A 21,052-nucleotide genomic window follows, 5' to 3' on the forward strand; every position below is an offset into this window, starting at 1 on the left:
CAGGCCTGAACCCAGATTTCTGGCATCTCAGTCCGACACCTTAACCACAAGTCCACCCTGCCCTCTGTGACGGAGCGTTCGTATGTTGCTCCAGCACCTGCTGGATGCTTTACACAGCCGCGAGGACACCAGCACCTGCCCTGAAAGGCTGACAGTGCAAGGGTGCCGTGATGGTGCCGTGATGCAACGAGTGGAAGTAACAGTCAGTTGGGAGGGGACTGGGAACGAAAAAGGTCGCAGCGATAAAATCAGGGGCTGTTTGAATCAGGCACACGCGCAGCCGCCGGGCAAACACTGCAGCATTCTGTACGATTAATAATGACCCCCTTTTTGTGGGCATGACGGAAGAAAGGAGACTTTAGGACAGTGAGCGTGAGGGAGGGGATTCTTGGGTGTGCCTTGTTAAAATTCCATAACAGGTAGAAAGAAAAGGAGTACTTGTGGCACCTTAGAGACTAACCAATTTATTTGAGCATAAGCTTTCGTGAGCTACAGTTCACTTCATCGGATGAAAGCTCACGAAAGCTCATGCTCAAATAAATTGGTTAGTCTCTAAGGTGCCACAAGTCCTCCTTTTCTTTTTGCGAATACAGACTAACACGGCTGTTACTCTGAAACATAACAGGTAGATTTCCGAGCCTCTGCCGGAGTGCCCACTCTCTGAATGCTGCAGAAGTATCCGTCCCAATGAGGATCAAAACCTGGGGCTTGAGCACATGTCGTACCTTGGGAATGAACCAGCTTGTACCAAGTGTCAGGGATTTAAATTTTAAAAAATCCTAGAGCAAGATCCCCCTGAAATGTCTTGTTTCCTTTCCTACCTCCTAGTTCCTCAGGTCTGATCTGGAGCCCATCCCCACCGTATCTAAGTCCCTCCCATAATAAATGAAAGCAAGAGAGTCCTCAGAGGGAACTGGATTTCTCTCTCCCCTCCAGGAAGGCAATACAAAGAGAAATATTGTTGTAAAACTTGAGCTTCTTTGGACACAGGCTGTCTATTTTGTGCCCGTTACAGAATCAAGTCCAGCATCAGCACTAAACAAACAACATATCGTCATGGGAATTTGCAATGGTGGGTAAGACACTGAAGACATTCCAGTGCAGGGCACAAATGCAAGAGGAAATTCTGCTCATATTGACTGACGTACTATCCAAGTACACGACATACAAACACCATCTCTTTCTACACAGCGGGCTTGTAGGCTCCAAATTCTAAACTCTTGAACTGCAAGGTGACTTGGAATTATTTCCTTCTTGGGATCAGTCAATGTTTAACGTGAAGATAAAGGGCAATATTAGACTCTGCCCTCTTTAAAAGCAAATGTTTGTATTATCCTCACCAGCAGGGAGAGATGACTGGGGGAGAAGAAATGACTCCCAGTGGGTTCCACTCTATGTATCTAGAATCTAGCTAGACTCTCCAGTGCAGCTCTGACTTCAACTAATCAAAGAGAAGGTGGCAGCAGCCCAGATCAGCCTCAGTGTCCTGTGGCCATAGAAATGCTTTACAAGCCGGGGCTTTAATATAATTTGGTGCAAGACTCACTGATTGTCACCAGATATTTCCAAGCCGGAGGGACAAGGGCCCCTCTCACTGAGGGACAGGATGTGGGTTACCAACCCCATTTTGTTCTTTTCCAGGGCCGTGACATCAGAGCTCCCAGAGCAGGGTGGAGACCGGCACTTTCTCCTCTCAGAAGCAGGGAGGTTGGTAGACCCCTCACTGTACTGTGGACCAGACTGTGGGCCACATGCCTGGCTGCCAATAACCAAGAGAACATTAAAGCAGAAAACGCTCACCCTCAGGGCATTATGATGAGGGACAACAGCTGAGTTAACATAGCTCTTCCCCAGCAACAGGGCCAGCTCTCTTCCAGCCCTGGTCCCTCCTTTCCTTTCTCTCCCACCTCCTGGGTCCTACCGTTCTGAGAACCAGCAGAAGCCTGAAGCACCTTGCCTTCCTCTTCAGAGTTGGCTCTGTGCTCAGACATGGGGCTGGCATCTGGGGGCTTTGGGCTAGAGACTTTCCCCTCCCACCAGCTGTCTCCATATGTACCAGCTCATGCCTGCTGGGTCCTGGCCTGAGACAGGCAGCTCACAAACAGAGGGCTGACCTGCCGAGGAGGTTGTTCCTGCCTCACCTTCTCCCAAGGCAGTGTCTGCTAGTGGCCCCAACGTGACCTATAAGGCATTGGCCACAAACACGGCGACTAAACCCGTAGGAATTATCAATGTCAGGCTTGACAAAGCCCTGGCTGGGATGATTTAGTTGGGAATTGGTCTTGCTTTGAGCATGGGGTTGGACTAGATGATCTCCTGAGGTCCCTTCCAACCCTGATATTCTATGATTCTATGACCTGGTCTACACTAGGAGTTTAGGTCAAATTTAGCAGCATTAAATCGATGTAAACCTGCACCCGTCCACACGATGAAGCCCTTTTTTTCAACTTAAAGGGCCCTTAAAATCGATTTCCTTAATCCACCTCTGACAAGTGGATTAGCACTTAAATCGGCCTTGCCGGGTCGAATTTGGGGTACTGTGGACGCAATTAGATGGTATTGGCCTCCGGGAGCTATCCCAGAGTGCTCTATTGTGACCGCTCTGGACAGCACTCTCAACTTAGATGCACTGGCCAGGTAGACAGGAAAAGGCCCGCGAACTTTTGAATTTTAATTTCCTGTTTGCATGGTCACCTGCAGCTTGCCACGCTGGCCAGAGCTCATCAGCAGAGGTGACCATGATGGAGTCCCAGAATTGCAAAAGAGCTCCAGCATGGACCAAACGGGAGGTACAGGATCTGATCGCTGTGTGGGGAGAGGAATCCGTGCTATCAGAACTCCATTCCAGTTTTCGAAATGCCAAAACATTTGTCAAAATCTCCCAGGGCATGAAGGACAGAGGCCATAACAGGGACCCAAAGCAATGCCGCGTGAAACTTGAGCTGAGGCAAGCCTACCAGAAAACCAGAGAGGCGAACGGCCGCTCCGGGTCAGAGCCCCAAACATGCCGCTTCTATGATGAGCTGCATGCCATTTTAGGGGGTTCAGCCACACAACCCCAGCCGTGTTGTTTGACTCCTTCAATGGAGATGGAGGCAACACAGAAGCAGGTTTTGGGGATGAGGAAGAAGATGATGATGAGGTTGTAGATAGCTCACAGCAAGCAAGCGGAGAAACCAGTTTTCCCAACAGCCAGGAACTGTTTCTCACCCTGGACCTGGAGGCAGTCCCCCCCGGACCCACCCAAGGCTGCCTCCCGGACCCGCCAGGCAGAGAAGGGACCTCTGGTGAGTGTACTTTTTAAAATACTATACATGGTTTAAAAGCAAGCATGTTTAATGATTAATTTGCCCTGGCATTTGCAGCTCTTCAGGATGTACTCCCAAAGCCTTTGCAAAAGGTTTCTGGGGAGGGCAGCCTTATTCCACCCACCATGGTAGAACACTTTACCACACCAAGCCAGTAGCATGTACTCGGGAATCATTGTAGAACAAAGCATTGCAGTGTATGTTTGCTGGCATTCAAACAACATCTGTTCTTTATCTCTTTGTGTTATCCTCAGGAGAGTGATATCATTCATGGTCACCTGGTTGAAATAGGGTGCTTTTCTTAAGGGGACATGCAGAGGTGCCCGTTCCTGCTGGGCTGTTTGCCTGTGGCTGAACAGAAATGTTCCCCGCTATTAGCCGGAGTGGTGGGGGGTGAGGGGCTAGCCACGTGGTGGGTGGAGGCAAAATGTGACCTTGGAACGAAAGCACATGTGCTGTGTATGTAATGTTAACAGCAAGGTTTACCGTGAAAGAGTGTAGCCATTGTTCTAGAAAATGTGTCTTTTTAAATACCACTACCTCTTTTTTTTTCTCCACCAGTTGCATGTGTTTCAATGATCACAGGATCTTCTCCTTCCCCGAGGCTAGTGAAGATTAGAAGGCAAAAAAAATGCACTCGTGATGAAATGTTCTTTGAGCTCATGGTATCCTCCCACACTGACATAGCACAGACGACTGCATGGAGGCAAATAATGTCAGAGTGCAGGAAAGCACAATATGACTGGGAGGAGACGTGGTGGGCTGAAGAGAGTGAGTGGTGGGCTGAAGAGAGGGCTGAAGCTCAAATGTGGCGGCAGTGTGATGAGAGGAGGCAGGATTCAATGCTGAGGCTGCTGGAGGATCAAACCAATATGCTCCAGCGTACGGTTGAGCTGCAGGGAAGACAGCAGGAGCACAGACCGCCACTACAGCCCCTGTGTAACCAACTGCCCTCCTCCCCAAGTTCCAGAGCCTCCTCACCCAGACGCCCAAGAACGCGGTGGGGGGGCCTCCGGCCACCCGGCCACTCCACCCCAGAGGATTGCCCAAGCAACAGAAGGCTGGCATTCAATACGTTTTAAAGTTTTAAAGTGCTGTGTGGCCTTGTCCTTCCCTCCTCCACCACCCCTCCTGGTGCTTCTCTCCTCCACCACCCCTCCTGGGCTACCTTGATAGTTATCCCCCTATTTCTGTGATGAATGAATAAAGAATGCATGAATGTGAAGCAACAATGACTTTATTGCCTCTGACAGCGGTGATCGAAGGGAGGAGGGGCGGGTGGTTAGCTTACAGGGAAGTAGAGTGAACCAAGGGGAGGTGGGTTTCATCATGGAGAAACAAACAGAACTTTCACACCATAGCCTGTCCAGTCATGAAACTTGTTTTCAAAGCTTCTCTGATGCGCACCGTGCCCTCCTGTGTTCTTCTAACTGCCCTGGTGTCTGGCTGTGCGAAACCAGCAGCCAGGCGATTTGCCTCAACCTCCCACCCCCCCATAAACGTCTCCCCCTTACTCTCACAGATATTATGGAGCGCACAGCAAGCAGTAATAACAGTGGGAATATTGGTTTTGCTGAGATCTAAGTGAGTCAGTAAACTGCACCAGCGTGCTTTTAAACATCCAAATGCACATTCTACCACCATTCTGCACTTGCTCAGCCTGTAGTTGAACAGCTCCTGACTACTGTCCAGGCTGCCTGTGTACGGCTTCATGAGCCATGGCATTAAGGGGTAGGCTGGGTCCCCAAGGATACATATAGGCATTTCAACGTCCCCAACGGTTATTTTCTGGTCTGGGAATAAAGTCCCTTCCTGCAGCTTTTGAAACAGACCAGAGTTCCTGAAGATGCGAGCGTCATGTACCTTTCCCGGCCATCCCACGTTGATGTTGGTGAAACGTCCCTTGTGATCCACCAGAGCTTGCAGCACTATTGAAAAGTACCCCTTGCGGTTTATGTACTCGCCGGCTTGGTGCTCCAGTGCCAAGATAGGGATATGGGTTCCGTCTATGGCCCCACCACAGTTAGGGAATCCCACTGCAGCAAAGCCATCCACTATGACCTGCACATTTCCCAGGGTCACTACCCTTGATATCAGCAGATCTTTGATTGCGTTGGCTACTTGCACCACAGCAGCCCCCACAGTAGATTTGCCCACTCCAAATTGATTCCTGACTGACCGGTAGCTGTCTGGCGTTGCAAGCTTCCACAGGGCTATCGCCACTCGCTTCTCAACTGTGAGGGCTGCTCTCATCTTGGTATTCTTGCACCTCAGGGCAGGGGAAAGCAAGTCACAAAGTTCCATGAAAGTGCCCCTATGCATGCGAAAGTTTCGCAGTCACTGGGAATCATCCCAGACCTGCAACACTCTGCGGTCCCACCAGTCTGTGCTTGTTTCCCGAGCCCAAAATCGGCGTTCCACCGCATGAACCTGGCCCATTAGCACCATAATGTCCACATTGCCAGGGCCCCTGCTTTGAGAGAAGTCTGTGTCCATGTCCTCATCACTCACGTTACCGTGCTGACATCGCCTACTCACCCGGTATTGCCTTGCCAGGTTCTGGTGCTGCATATACTGCTGGATAATGCGTGTGGTGTTTAATGTGCTCCTAATTGCCAAAGTGATCTGAGCGGGCTCCATGCTTGCCTTGGTATGGCGTCCGCACAGAAAAAAGGCGCGGAACGATTGTCTGCCGTTGCTCTGATGGAGGGAGGGGTGACTGACAACGTGACTTACAGGGTTGGCTTACAGGGAATTAAAATCAACAAAGGGGGTGGCTTTGTGAGAAACTGAATGGCCCCCTCACGGATAGAACTCAAAACTGGCCGTTAGCAGGCCGTTGATTTCACAGAGGGAGGGAGGAGAAAATGAATACAAAACAAATCTGGTCTATTTCTTGTTTTGAGCCACTTCATCTATCTTTATACATCTTGCTGGCAGCAGACTGTGCAGTACGACCGCTAGCCATCGTCACCTCCTGGGTGCTCGGCAGAAGACAGTGCAGTATGACGACTAGCCATCATCTTCTGCTGGCTGGAGGTTAAAAGACAGTGCACTGCCGGTAGGACTGAATCGCCACGAGACGAAACTGAAAAGGGAAATGACCTGGCTGAGTCACTCCCATGTTTGCCCGGGTGCCCGATTAAAAGAGCACCCAGGACTATGTCGATGACGGCTACCAGTCATACTGCACTGTCTGCTGCCAAAAGGCAATTAACTGCTGCTGTGTAGCAATGCAGTACCGCGTCTGCCAGCACCCAGGAGACATACGGTGACAGTGAGCTGAGCGGGCTCCATGCTTGCCGTGGTATGGCGTCTGCACAGGTAACTCAGGAAAAAAGGCGAGAAATGATTGTCTGCCCTTGCTTTCACGGAGGGAGGGAGGGAGGGAGCGGGGGCCTGACGATATGTACCCAGAACCACCTGCGACAATGTTTTAGCCCCATCAGGCATTGGGATCTCAATGCAGAATTCCAATGGGCAGCGGAGACTGCGGGAACTGTGGGATAGCTACCCATAGTGCAACGCTCCGGAAGTCGATGCTTGCCTGGGTACTGTGGAAGCACTCGGCCGAATTAATGCACTTAGAGCACTTGTGTGGGGACACACACAATCGACTGTATAAAAACGCTTTCTACAAAACCAACTTCTATAAATTCGACCTAATTTCGTAGTGTAGACATACCCTATGATTCTATGTCCAAAGAGGCAGCTACAAAGTATTCCCTGTAACACAACTTGTGCTTAGCTCATATGGGGAGTAGTACACTTATTTCCCTAGCATTGATTAATCAAGGCCAAATTCTGTTCTTGTTTACATCATTAACTCTGGAATAACTCTCTAGGTATCAGTGCAGTCACTCCAAATTTACACTGGTGTAACTGAGATCATGACTTCGCCATTGTTTTCTTCCATTCTCTGTGAGCATCCTGAATCCCCACCCCTCCAAAGCAAGGTTGGCTGCAGATCAGAAAAGCTCTCCCTTTGCCTTCCCTTGCAGCACTGCTGATTGGTTTCTACCTAAGCACTGCATCTCTCTCTGCTCCACCTCTATCTGTTTTGTCAAGTGCCAACCACTCAGCAATAAATTCTCCCCAAAGCTTTTGGTGCAACTGTTTGAAACAGTATCAAATGTAAAAATAATGTTTCATAAAGGTTAGTTTTAAACCGTGTACACATATGTCCCTCTTGTTTGTATAAATAACCCCAAAGTACAAATTCTCATTCAGAGCATCTGCTTCGGTCTCACGTCTAGTTACTATTTAACAGGACTGCAGTGACATGTAAAAGAAAACTCCACTCAGTTTGCTTAGGCCACAGCTCATAAGGCAAGGTATGCATCTCGCAAGGAAGAAACCATGAAATGTTTTTGACCCTAATGAGATGAATTCTGATCCCACTTACACCAGTGTAACCCCTGAAGCAGTTCCCTTGCTGAGAACAGACACCGTTTATGACAAGAGGCCAAGTGAGAGACTCTTTGAAAAAGTCTGCTTCCTCCTTTGACATCCTGGTTTACTAATTCTACAGCTTTCTGACAAAATCCTACGGGCCCATAGCTTACACTCCCAATGACATCGGGGGAGGTTTGCCTGCTCCAGAGCTGCAGGATTTGAATGTTAGGGCTAAATTCCATTCTCCTTTACATTTGTGCAATCTGGGGTAACTCTTCATTGTCACAGGATGGCATTGAGGCCAATAATTTTGCAAGATTTGAAGAGGGACTGGACAGTTATATGGCTACCAACAATATAAAAGCTCATGCACTCTTTGGAAGGAATATCACTCATTATACTTCACGGTTAAAAGCCAGTCTCTAGCTCTTAGGGATTAGGATGAAACCTTCTTGGGGAGCAGATTATCCCACAGATGCTTATTATGGGGTTACTTGCACCTTCCTCTCAACTAGCTGGTGTTGGCCCTGCATGTTCCAATCTGGTATCCCTATATCCTATGTTCATCGACTTCAGTGGCCTTACACTGGTGATAGCAAAGGGGGAATCAGACCCGTACTGCTTAAAAAGTAAATGCGGTGATTAAATATTAGTTTTCTACTTATGAAGCCATTATTCAAGCAGGATGAAAACTGGTCTCCAAGTTCTGACCAGGGGCTTTCTTATTGTCAATTTCCAGCAAAATGTCCCAGCAACAAGAGACTCAAAAACCTCATTGGTGAGTCACAAACAATTCATTAAAAAAAGAAAAGGAGGACTTGTGGCACCTTAGAGACTAACCAATTTATTTGAGCATAAGCTTTCGTGAGCTACAGCTCACTTCACAATTCATTCCTGACCAGAAGGTCCCTTACCTTCTGACCTTCTATTGGTGGTGGTGGTGGCGGGGGCAGGGGGGCAAGGATGTTTGAGGTGGGAGGTGGCAGATGGAGTTTTCTGCTAGCCCCAGCAATAACCTTTAACATAGATTGTTTTTTTGGGTAAAAGTAAACATGCTTCATTCTCTTGAAAGTTTTAGTTTCACTTTTTATTTCCCACAAATTTGGTGAGAATCGCTGAGCTGAACCAAGCATGAATAAAAACAGGAAGCTGTAAAGAAACAAATCCCATTCATTCTAAAGAGTTACAAATTAACTTTCAGGAAGCTGTTAAACCTCTTCTGAACTGTGAGGCCTTAATTTGGGAATAATATTTGCATCTACACCAAAGAGAAAATAAAGAAACTGACCCAGCTTTTTGGCTTTTTGAGTGTCCATTGTCTGTATAAACCCTTTAAAATGTGGAAATAAATTATCTTTCCCTCTGAACTATGCTCCTTTAGAGCTAGCAAGGTCTGATTTGTCCTGTAGTGTGCAGAACACAAGAAGAAACAGACGGTCTGAATGTCCCTCTGAAGTCAAGACACTGGACTAGAAAACTCCTCATTATGGTTCAGAGAAACAGAGTCTCAGTGAAAAATCAAAGCCTAGGTAGCCTTCCATTTGGCTGGAACCAAGCAGTGCAGTTATCCAAGTCCAGGCGCTCCAAGGGACAGTGGGATCACAGACTGATCGGGTTACCATATTTCAGGTTCCCAAAAAGAGGACACTGCTGGAGGGGGTGGAATTGGGGGGGTGGGGTACAGTTGGGGGAGCTGCAGCAGGGGTACTCACTGGAGGTGGGGGATAGTATCGCTCCGTGTCACAGTGGCAGGGCAGCTGGCGCAAGCCCAGGACACAGCAACAGCCATCCGTCAGTGCCTCCCTGCGGGACCACCTCCCTAGGGCTGGGAGCCAGCGCCTGGGTGGGTGGGATCCAGCAGCTACGGCTGCAGGGGAATAGACCAATGAGCTGCAGATGCAATGGAGGGACCAGTCATGAAACAGACCAATCGGGGCTCTTTCTGAGCTGCAGCTTGCCTCCTCTGCAAAAACCCCAAACATTGCCTGTTATCTGAAAAATCCATCTGGACAGAGAAGAGAGGCTGTGTCTGAAAACACCCGGACATATGCTGACCACACACAGACAGGCCCCTGGTTGAAATACTAAGGTGCCAAAGCCAAACTGGCCCCGACCTGGAAGAGAGCCTTCCCACCGGAGACCACAGTCTCTTCCTATGAGATGCTGAGTGACATGTGGACACCCCTGTTCTTTCACTCAAATGCCCCGAGCCCAGCCGTGCTGCCCGGGTGAGGGGATATAGCAGCACTGATCAAAAATAAATCCCTTGAAGGAACTCTTTTGGTCTTCCAAGATCCAGGAGAGGGTACCATAATTCTTTTTCATATTAAAATATAAGCAGGACTAACCCAATTACATCATGTGAAGGCAGACAACTAAATAGTGACAAATTTTGTAAGTGTCTTGTATACCAGTGCTAGGAGTCTAAATACTAATGCCTGGTATTAAATGAGGAGATTGATATAATAGGCAACACAGAAACTTGATAGAATGATGATAATCAATGGGACACAGTAATACCAGGGAACAAAATAGATAGGAATTACAGAGTAGATCATGCTGGTGGGGGAGTGGCACCATATAGGAAAGAAAGCGTAGCATCAGATAGAGTAAAAATTTTAAACGACTCCAGCTATACCAGAATCTCTCTGGATAGAAATTCCATGCTCGAATAATAAGAGTATAGCAGTAAGAATAGACTACCGACCACCTGCCCAGAATGGTGACGGTGACTGTGAAATGCTCAGGGAGATTAGAGAGGCTACAAGACTAGAAAACTCAATAATAATGGGGGATTTCAGCTCTTCCCATATTGCCTGGGAACACGTCACCTCAGGATAGGATGCAGAGGTAAAATTTCTAGACACCATTAATGATGGCTTCTTGGAGCCACTAATCCTGGAACCCACAAGGGAAGAGGCAATTCTTGATTTAGTCCTAAGTGGAGCACAGGATCTGATCCAAGAGGTGCTTATAGCTGAACCGCTCGGTAATAGCATCAATAACATAATTAAATTTAACATCCTTGCCGGGGGAGATACCAAAGAAACCCACCACAGTAGCATTTAACTTAAAAAAGGGGAATGACACAAAAAGGAGGCGGCGAGATAAATGGAAATCAAAAGAAACAATCACAAGAGTGAAATGCCTGCAAGCTGTATGGAAACTTTAAATACACCATAATAGAGGCTCAAACTAAATGTATACCCCAAATAAAAAAAATATTAAGATGACCAAGAAATGCCGCCATGGCTAAACCACAGAGAGAAAGAGGTGGTTAGATGCAAAAAAAATCTGTTAAAAATTGGAAACCAAATCCTATTGAGGAAAATAGAAAGGAGCATAAACTCTGGCAAGTCAAGTGTAAAAGTGTAATTAGGCAGGCCAAAAAAGAATTTGAAGAGCAACTAGCAGAAGACTAAGAAATGCTGTCAGGTTTGGTAGTACACCCGGACGATGGTGGTACTAAAGGAGCACTCAAGGAAGACACGGTTGTTGCGGAGAAGCTAACAGAATTCTTTGTATTGGTCTTCACTGCAGAGGATGTGAGGGAGATTCCCACACGCGAGCTATTCTTTTTAGGTGACAGATCTGAGGAACTCTCCCAGATTGAAGTGTCACTCGAGGAGATTTTGGAACAAATGGATAAATTAAACAGTAATAAGTCACCAGGCCCAGATGGTATTCATCTAAGAGTTCTGAAGGAACTCATATGAAATTTCAGAAGGACTAACCATGGTATGCAATCTATTCTTTAATCAGCCTCTGTACCAGATGACTGGTGGATAGCTAATGTAACACTGATTTTTAAAGTCGCCTCCAGAGGCAATCCTGGAAACTACAGGCTGGTAAGCCTAACTTCAGTGCCAGGCAAATTAGTTGAAACTATAGTAAAGAACAGAATGATCAGACTCATAAATGAACACGGTTTGTTGGGGAAGAATCAGCATAGCTTCTCTAACGGGAATTCATGCCTCACCAATCTATTAGAGTTCTTTGAGGGGCACAACAAACATGTGGACAAGGGTGATCCAGTGGATATAGTGTACTTGGACTTTGAGAAAACCTTTGACAAGGTCCCTCACCAAAGGCTCTTAAGAAAAGTAAGCTGTCATGGGATAAGAGGGAAGGTTCTCTCATGGATCAGTAACTGGTTAAAGATAAGAAACAAAGGGTAGGAGTAAATAGTCAGTTTTCACAGTAGAGAGGGGTAAATACTGGGGTGCTCCAAGGATCCGCGCTGGGACGAGAGCTGGTCAACATATTCATAAATGATCTGGAAAAAGGAGTAAACAGTGAGGAGGTAAAATTTGCAAACAATGTAAAATTATTCCAGATAGTTAAGTTCAAATCGGACAGCGATGTGTTACAAGGCGATCTCGGTGACGGCAATAAAATGGCAGATGAAATTCAATGTCAATAAGTGAAAAGTAATGCACTTTGGAAAACATAATTCGAACTATACAAACAAAATGAAAGGGTCTAAATTAGCTGTTACCACTCAAGAAAGAGACCTTGGAGTCATCATGGGTAGTTCTCTGAACACATCCACTCAATGTGTAGCCACAGTCAAAAAGCCTAACAGAATGTTAGGAATCATTAGAAAAGGGATAGATAATGAGACAGATAATATCATAATGACACCATATAAATCCATGGTATGCCCACACCCTGAATACTGAGTGCAGTTCCAGTTGCTGCATCTCAGAAAATATGGAAAAAATACAGAGAAGGACCCACGTGGCTCCCGCAGCGCAGCGCCCCCGGTGGCCGGAGGAGGAATTACATCACTTCCCGCCCAGAGCCCATCAAAGCCTCCGCGCCCCCTGCAGGGAAGCGGGTTAACAACCGGTTCTAAAACGGCTTCAAAATTTAACAACCGTTCACGCAAACCGGTGCGAACCGGCTCCAGCTCCCTACTGCTGCCACCCCATGTCACCCTCTCTGCTCCTCTCCCTGCCTCCTAGCAGAGAGGTGTACCTGGGTCATTGCCATTAATTCCACATCCCCGTTTGCCAGCTGCATGTTTTGTCAGCCATCGGAGGGTGCAGTGCCACAGGGCTGTGCGTAAAGGAGACAAGCCCAAGGTTTTCCAAGCCCAGCCATTTCCCGGGGTTTAGTTCAAGCTTCACTGTTCTGTTTAAACATTATCTAGTTCACTGGGACTCAGTTAACAGCACCTCCCTGGGGGAGTTCCCAGTGCTGGGAAAGTGAACAGAAAGTGGCTGTCCCTAGACTTCCTGGCCTACTCCACAGGTGCAAGACGTGCTCCCACGCATTTCTGTAGGAGTCAGAGACTGGGTCCTGTGTGTACATTCTGTGGATTGTCACAGACACTGGGATCCACCTGGCTCTGCCTTACCTTTCAATTTCTTCTTTCCAAACTTTAATCCAAATAGCGGCATCCCAAGTTTCTTTCAGTGCAGTTCCATGGAATTTCTGGAGAAGAAAAGAGAAGATTAGTTACAATGGGGATTCCTGCCGCACAAAAAGTAAAGGTTTGCGGCCTTCAAATGGAAGAGTTCAATTCCTAAACAATATGACCAATGGCTGCAGTTCTTCACGTGGCGATTTTTAATTACATAATCAGCTCAGGTTTCCCAATAATCCTGCATAAACACAGGTTACTTGACTAGGACATTTGGAGCTGCTTGGTTCCTGATCCTGCACAGGGAATAGGTCAGGTGGGAGACAGGGTGCAAAGGGCCTTCCTCCCTCGTGCCACCTGCACTCACAGACATTGCCTTGGGGGTGCACAGGTATGGCCTGAGGCTAGCACTCACAGTGACAGTTAGGTTGCCAGACATCTTTCGAGCGGAACACCCCGTCGAAAAGGGACCCTGGCGGTTCCGGTCATCACCACGCACCAGGCCATTAAAAGTCCCAGTCGGCAGCACAACAGGGCTAAGTCAGGCTCCCAGCCTGCCCTGGCTCCACGCGGCTCCTGGAAGTGGCCGGCATGTCCCTGTGGCCCCTAGGCGCAGTGGTGGCCAGGGAGGCTCCGCGCACTGCCCCCGTCCCGAGCGCCGGCTCCACAGTTCTTATTGGCTAGGAACTGCGGCCAATGGGAGCAGCGGGGGTAGCGCCTGTGGATGGGGGCAGTGTGCAGAACCACCTGGCCACATCTCCACCTACGGGCTGCAGGGACATGCCGGCCACTTCCAGGAGCCACCTGAGGTAAGTGATACCCGGAGTCCATACACCACCTATATACTCCAACCCCCTACTCTAGCCGGAAGACCCCTCCCACACTCCGACGAGTCTCCATTCCCCTGTGTGCTTGATGGATTTTGCCATGATTGCTGTCAGGAACTGAGCCTTACCTGGCTAACAGGGCCAGCCCGGGAAGGTTGAGGTACTTCCCGTGTTGTTATTAAAACAAGTTTTCTGGACAACAGCAATGAGGCAAGGCCAACAAGCTCTCATGCTTTAGTGAGAAAGGATTCCTCATAATACAGCCACTGAGAACAAAACCGCAAACTGTCTCTGGAATACAGAGTCCCAGCGCAAAGCCACAGACAACCAGTGTCTTTGCTGCAAGGGTCAGCATATTCGGTCACGGGATAATGTCCATTACTTTTAGTTCTCATGCAACTCTTCATTTTCAGCCCCCACCTATTCCACATGTTTAGGGTTTCTCTTTCATTTTTAATAAGAGCTGTGTTAGGATATAGATATTCAGGCCTGTCTGTAAAGGCCTGTACTTTAAGAATTTAGGGGTATTCTTATCACTTGGCTAGTTCTAGAGGTATAAAAGAAAGAATCAAAATCACTGTCTGCTGGTGTAAGGGCCTTCTCTTACTGTGACAGTTTGAGGCCCTGTTCTTAGGCTAAGGCCTTTGGCTAAGCAGCAGAGGCAGCCATAAGCCAGGAAGCGAACAGTCACATCCTCACATTCCAAACTAGTCACATTGAAAGAAGGTGCTATTGGGCTGTTAGGAATACAATCCTGTCCTGAATACAATCCTGTCCTGATAATTCCTATCACCTCCAAAGAAAGGGAAGTGCCTAGAAAATGTAAAAGGAAACTTAGTTTGATAGCATTCTGTCTGGCAAGAACTCACTTATCAATAGCTGGGATGTGAAATCCTCACTTCTGTATTGTTTTGTCATTAGAGTTCCCACTTTGCTATTGTTTGTCTGTATAATCTCTGTCTGGTTCTGTGATTGTTCCTGTCTGCTGTATAATTAATTTTGCTGGGTGTAATCTAATTAAGGTGGTGGGATATAATTGGTTAGCTAATCATGTTACAATATGTTAGGATTGGTTAGTTAAATTTCAGTAGAATGATTGGTTAAGGTATAGCTAAGAATATTACTATATAAATTAGGGGCAAACAGGAAGTAAGTTGGGATTCGAAAATAAGGAAAAGGAACTTGTATTTAAGCTTGCTGGAAGTTCACCCCAATAAACATCGAATTGTTTGCACCTTTGGACTTCGGGTATTGTTGCTCTCTGTTCATGCGAGAAGGACCAGGGAAGTGGGGGAGTGAAGGAATAAGCTCTCTAACATCTTGGTGCCGTGACTCGGATACATCGCATTGGATAGGTGAGTGGCAGCCTGTAAGTCCCCCTCCCCAACAGTCTGCGCAGCTGCTTGGAGGGGGTATGGCGAACTCTCGTGATGGTAGTTGCGGGTTCTGGCAAGCTGGGGTAACGGATTTTTTGAACAAATGGATAAGGAAGAATCAGGGCCCATACCAGGTGCAGGGGTTCACCTGGGATGAGATTGAGAAGGAGATGGGAGAGGTTTTGGGAGACCCCAAGGGAAAGGAGTGTAGGAAAAAGGGAGTGGTATTACAAGGTTTGTGTGCTGGGATGGCATACTGGGTAAAAAGGGAAGCTGATCTCCTCCAACACATTAAGGATTTGGAGGGGATTGTGGATCAGCAACGCATTTTAACAGAAAAATCTGTGTTAGCAGTAGAGGTAGCAGATTTGAAGGCACGGGATGCTGCACGGACAGAGGAGTCTTGTGAGGCAATCTGGAGAGAGAGGGACGAACTGCTGGGGAGAGTAGGAGACTTAGAGGAGGAATTGTATCATTGTAAACATGGGGGCAATGGACTTGGGGACCCCAAACCATCCGCCCCACTAATGGAACTGAAGGAGACACCTCCACCACCCTACCCTGAAAAAACACTGTACCCACCACTGCCAGTGGACGTTGTAAGCCGGCGATCCACAGTTACAGCCCCTGCGAGAGAGGCTACCCGGGAGGAGCTGCAGGAGGCAGGAATAGTGGCCCCGGTTGCGGGGTGGGGGGACCAGGCCCCACAAGTAGTAGAACAGGCAGAAATCCGCCCCTTGTCCCTGAAGGACCGGGAGGCAGTACTGGGTCGTTTGGGAAAGGTACCCCGGAATGACTGGGATCAGTTTGTGCTGTGGCTAGTGGAGGTGGACAGGGAGATGGAGGGTCTAACTCGTGAGGACCAGGTGATCTTATGGCGTAGTCTTTTGGGACGAGGTACCTTGGGAATCGATGTGGCAGGAGTGGCACACCCATTTCTAATCCCCGGACAGGTGGCAAAACACTTGTTTGGGGTGTATTCTCGTACTGCGGGGATGAATAAGATGAAGCGAATCCCTGGGGAAACAGGGCGGGATACACTTAATCGCATACAGGCATGGGCACGGTGCTGGGTGAATCCCCTGGATGGTCCATGGGTGTTGCCACAGGCAGGGGCACCGGGACCTGGTGGGGGTGTGGAGCAGGGTAGGGGTGTGGAATTGCTGGAGAAATGGTTGGAGCTGAGCAATCCGCAGTTCGTGGGGCATTTAAGGTTGCAGCACCCTGAACTTGCTCCCAATCAGCTACCCCAGTTTCTGGAACAGGCAGATGTGTGGAGGCAGATGCATCAGGGGGAAGAGCCAGTCCATGCTATTACTGCGGGGGATCAATACAAGGTGGAAAGGAGTGGGTCAGCCTGGAGAGGAGGAGGTAGAGGGAGAGTTCGTGGCTTTGGGAGGGTAGTCAGGGACGAGCGGGCAGCTATAGAGCAACAGATCCAGAGACTGCAGGCTAAACTGACTACCCATGATCTTACCAGATCAGGGGGAAAGTGGTCCCGGAGGCCAAGGGACTGGGACTGCCTGAAATGCCAGACACACAATTTTGCATGGAGACAGGAATGTGTTCGGTGCCAGGACCCCCGGTCCACCCATGAACCAGTGGGAGGGACAGAGGTGGGTGCTGCAACTTAGGGGTGCCCTGGGAGGCGTCCTGTCCATGTTCTCAGTTTAGGACGGGATGCATCTGGTCGCCCCACGCTCCAGGGGGCAATCGAAGGGAGTCCCATGAGGGATTTTTTGATAGACACTGGAGCAGCCATCAGTTTAACCACATGGGGGCAGGGGAGACCCTCAGAAGGGACTGTGACAATTGTAGGGGCAACAGGAGGGGAGACACAGTTAACCCTGAGGCGGGGACAAATCAAAGGAATCTGGGGGGAAGGGGAGATTATGTGGGGTTGTAATGATATGCTTAATCTGTTGGGGGCAGGAGATTTACACAAACTGGGACTTGTACTGGATTTAGCCAATTGGGTGTGTTTACTGGGGCAAACGCAGGACGGTCAGGGCTATACCATTCCCATGGGGATAGCCACTATGACCATTAAAGCAGCACATGCCCTCCCACCACCCCCGGCTGGGTGGGAACACATCCCTGTGTGGGCGAAGGATAACCTGGATTGTGGTAGGGGCAGCATGGAGGTACTGATGGAGGGAGGGGACCCTCCCCCACAGAAACAGTATCCTATTCCTCGGGAGGCATTGGCAGAGGTGGGGGCAACTATTGGGGAATTGGAACAGAGGGGACTGATTCGGGCAGTTGCATCCCCTTGTAATGCTGCTGTGTGGCCCGTGAGGAAGCCAAATGGCAGCTGGCGCCTCACTGTGGATTACAGGGCACTAAATGCTCTGGCCAATTCGCCAGCCTCAGTGGTGGCAGCGTACCCTGAAATGTTGGCCCGTATTGGACCCCAATTCCGAATTTTCACTGTTTTGGACATAGCTAATGGGTTTTGGTCTCTGCCACTAGCTACCTCATGTCAGTATAAAACTGCATTCACATGGGAGGGCAGACAATTCTGCTGGACAGTCCTACCCCAGGGATATAGGGACTCCCCTGCAATTTTTCACAGATACATGAGACAGGCTCTGGAGGGGGTGGATTCAGCAAGGTGCATACAATATGTAGACGACCTGTTGCTAATGTCAGGGACAGAGGAAGAAGACAGGGAACTAACTGAGCAGGTCCTGCAAGCTTTGGCAAGAGCAGGATTGAAGGTCAATGGGAAAAAGGCTCAGATGGGACAGACAAGAGTGACCTACTTAGGAGTGGAAGTGTCTCAGATGGGAAGGGAAATCGATAAGGGACGGGTGCAACTGATTCAGTCCCTGCCACTGCCTACGGATGTTAAAAGCTTGCAAAGTTTTCTGGGTCTAACTGGATTTTGCAGGGATTTTGTGGCCAATTATGCAGAAATAGCCCAGCCTCTATTTGATCTAACCCGAGCCTCAACTTGGGAATGGTCAGAAGAGTGTACTGAGGCAGTGAGAGTGCTAAAGGAAAACCTGGCCAGTGCTCCAGTGCTGGCCTCCCCGGATGGGGAGAAATTCTTTTATCTGTACCCTTTGGTATCAGACACTACCATTGGTTGTGCATTAACACAGGAATATGGAGCAAAGGACCGACCTGTGGCCTTTGCCTCTCGACTTTTGAGTGCTGTGGAATTGAAGTACGGATGGTGTGAAAAGGTGCTGTTGTGCACCTACTGGGGGGTAGGGAAATTTAAATACCTTACGGGAATGCAGAAAGTAATAGTCCGATCTCATCATGACCCCCTGCGGCTGTTAAACATGCACACTATCTTACAGGGACAAGTGAGTGGGCAGCGTATTGCTAAATGGTTGCTGGCTCTACAGGCAGAAAACATTACAGCAGAGGTGTTAAAGGAACCCACAGTCTGGGTAGCTGGATTACATCTGGCTGGCACCCCACACCAATGTGAAGCCAGCCCAGGTAAAACCCAACATCAGGTGTTTCGGGCGGCTAACCCCAATCAGGTAAAAGAGGGGACACTGGTATGGTTTTTGGATGGAAGTTGTAGGTATCAAGGGGGACAGAAAACTGCAGGCTTAGCTGTTGTGGGAATCAGAGGAAATGAGACAGTCAGCACGATTGGTTTCTCACTAGAAGCAAAGTCAGCTCAGGAGGCAGAACTGGCAGCCTTGCAAACAGCTTTAAATGAAGTGGATCCCAAATTGGAGCCAGAATGTTGGGTGGTGGTAGATTCAGATTATGTATTTCGTGGTGCCACATTAATGCTGAGATGGTGGGCAGATAATCATTTCAGGGCAACAGACGGCTCCACAATCAAGCATGCTACCTGGTGGAAGCGAGTGGAGGAGCTGAGTCACTGTTTTACACGGATCAATGTGGTAAAGGTAAAGGCACACAAGAAAACAGGACCCCTAAGCAAAGGAAATAATCTGGCTGACGTAGAGGCCAGGCGGGCTGCAACAGAGGCACCCCCATGGCCCTGGGAGCCAGAAGAGAGAGTGCCTGTAGCAGTGATAACAAGAAGCGGGGTGGATACAGATCAGGGAGGGCGAATTCGAGAGTTGCAGGAATCCGACCCAGGACTGGAAGGCATCATGAAACTTGGGGACAGGCATGTGCCAAAGGTGGAACTAATGGAAGGGATTTGGTGTGTCTTAACAATTGAGGGACCGGTAATGTTGTGCCCTCAGGGAAGTCGGACGGCTTTCTTAAGCTGGGTGCATGGAAGCTTGGCAGGGGGACACCCTGGGTTTGAGGAGGCACTGGGAACTTTAAAAAGGTTGTGCTGGTGGCCAGGAATGGCAGCTGATTTAAAATCACATCTGGAACGTTGTTTGGACTGTGCCAGGCACAGCCCACCTCACAAGGTGCTAAGGGGAGAATTAATGAGACAAACCCCAAGGGGACCATGGGAAAGAATACAGATTGATTACACAGGACCCTTACCACCAGATCACAGGAAAAACCGATTCATGTTGGTGGTAGTGGATGCTTTCAGCCGGTGGGTGGAAGCTTTCCCCACAAAGTATCAGACTGCCCGGGTAACTGCTGCAATACTGGTAAATGAGGTATTCACTCGCTGGGGGGTTCCAAAGGTGATTGACTCAGACCAAGGAGCTGCTTTTCGGTCAGATCTGTTAGGGGAGCTATCAGCCCTCACTGGAATCACACAGTTGTTCCATATTGCTTATCACCCCCAGGCTGCGGGGCAGGTGGAACGCATGAACCGCACCATTAAAAGTGAGCTAAGAAAGGGAGTGGAAATCGGAGGAAAAAACTGGTCACAGTTACTGCCCTTTGTCTTAATGAGAATAAGGGCCCGAGAATCAAAGGGCACAGGATTTTCTCCATATGAAGCTCTCATGGGAAGGCCTATGGAACGGTGGGAAAATCTACTTACCCCAGTACCTGGGGAAGTCACTACACATGGCTTAACACAAGAATGGATTTTAACTTTAATCGAACATGTAAAACAAGTACAGCAGGCGGTGGCCTGGCGAGACGAGCAAGGAGCAGCAAGAGTCAAAGCATGGTATGACCTGCCTGGGGAGCGTAATCTACCCATGGTGGGAGATCTAGTGATGTACAAGATTCCAGGTCAACACCATCCATTCCCAGCTCCTAAATGGAAGGGCCCCTATCTTGTCCTTGACCAATTAGGGCCCAGTCTGCTATTACTGGGTACAGAGAATGGAGGACGGGAGTGGGTTCACTGCACGCAAATAAAAAGGTACAAACAGGGGATTGGGAAAGGGGACGTGTAAATTTTGTTATGTGTGTATTACAGGTTAATTCAAAAAGGAGAAAAGGATGAAAATTCCCTGGCCCTGGATGGAACAATTACTAGTGCTAATCACAATTGTCACATTTACAAATTCTATTCAGATCCCACGATGTGAAGTGTCAAAAGGAGGAAACACATGGACGGCTACACATGCAACCTGTGGTAATAAAGCTAATGAAGACTATGAGAATCTCCCCATAGAAAGATGTACCACTAATACTCCAACAGGAATTTGGCAGTGTCGGTATATGGTTTATGGATTAGATGGGGGAATCCCAACCAGGTGGAGAATATCAAATTTATCAGGAAATATCGCATGGTACTCCCTGGGTGCTGCCATGATTAACGATAGTGGAAAACACAGTTACCCAGCTATGTGGTTTGTTACAGAGGGTCCAAAGAATATAACCCTCTGGTCCCCTGGAGCAAATGAACCCTCTTGGGAAAATAGGGCCCCACATTTAGGGTGTGATGTTACCATATGTAACCACAATGGT

General features: G+C 48.5%; 1 protein-coding gene across 3 annotated transcripts in view; it reads right to left on the reverse strand.

Moving 5' to 3' along the window:
- LOC102947737 (phospholipid-transporting ATPase ID) overlaps nucleotides 1–21,052 on the reverse strand; it is a 136,088-nt gene that overhangs the window by 91,708 nt on the left and 23,328 nt on the right. For all 3 annotated transcript variants that reach the window (XM_043547060.1, XM_037902619.2, XM_037902618.2), the window contains exon 2: nucleotides 13,066–13,142. In XM_043547060.1, the coding sequence (XP_043402995.1) occupies nucleotides 13,066–13,108 (43 nt within the window). In that variant the 5' untranslated portion in view covers nucleotides 13,109–13,142. The remainder of the gene's footprint in view (nucleotides 1–13,065; nucleotides 13,143–21,052) is intronic.

Source organism: Chelonia mydas, chromosome 5 (assembly GCF_015237465.2).
Source record: "Chelonia mydas isolate rCheMyd1 chromosome 5, rCheMyd1.pri.v2, whole genome shotgun sequence".
NCBI lineage: Eukaryota > Metazoa > Chordata > Testudines > Cheloniidae > Chelonia > Chelonia mydas.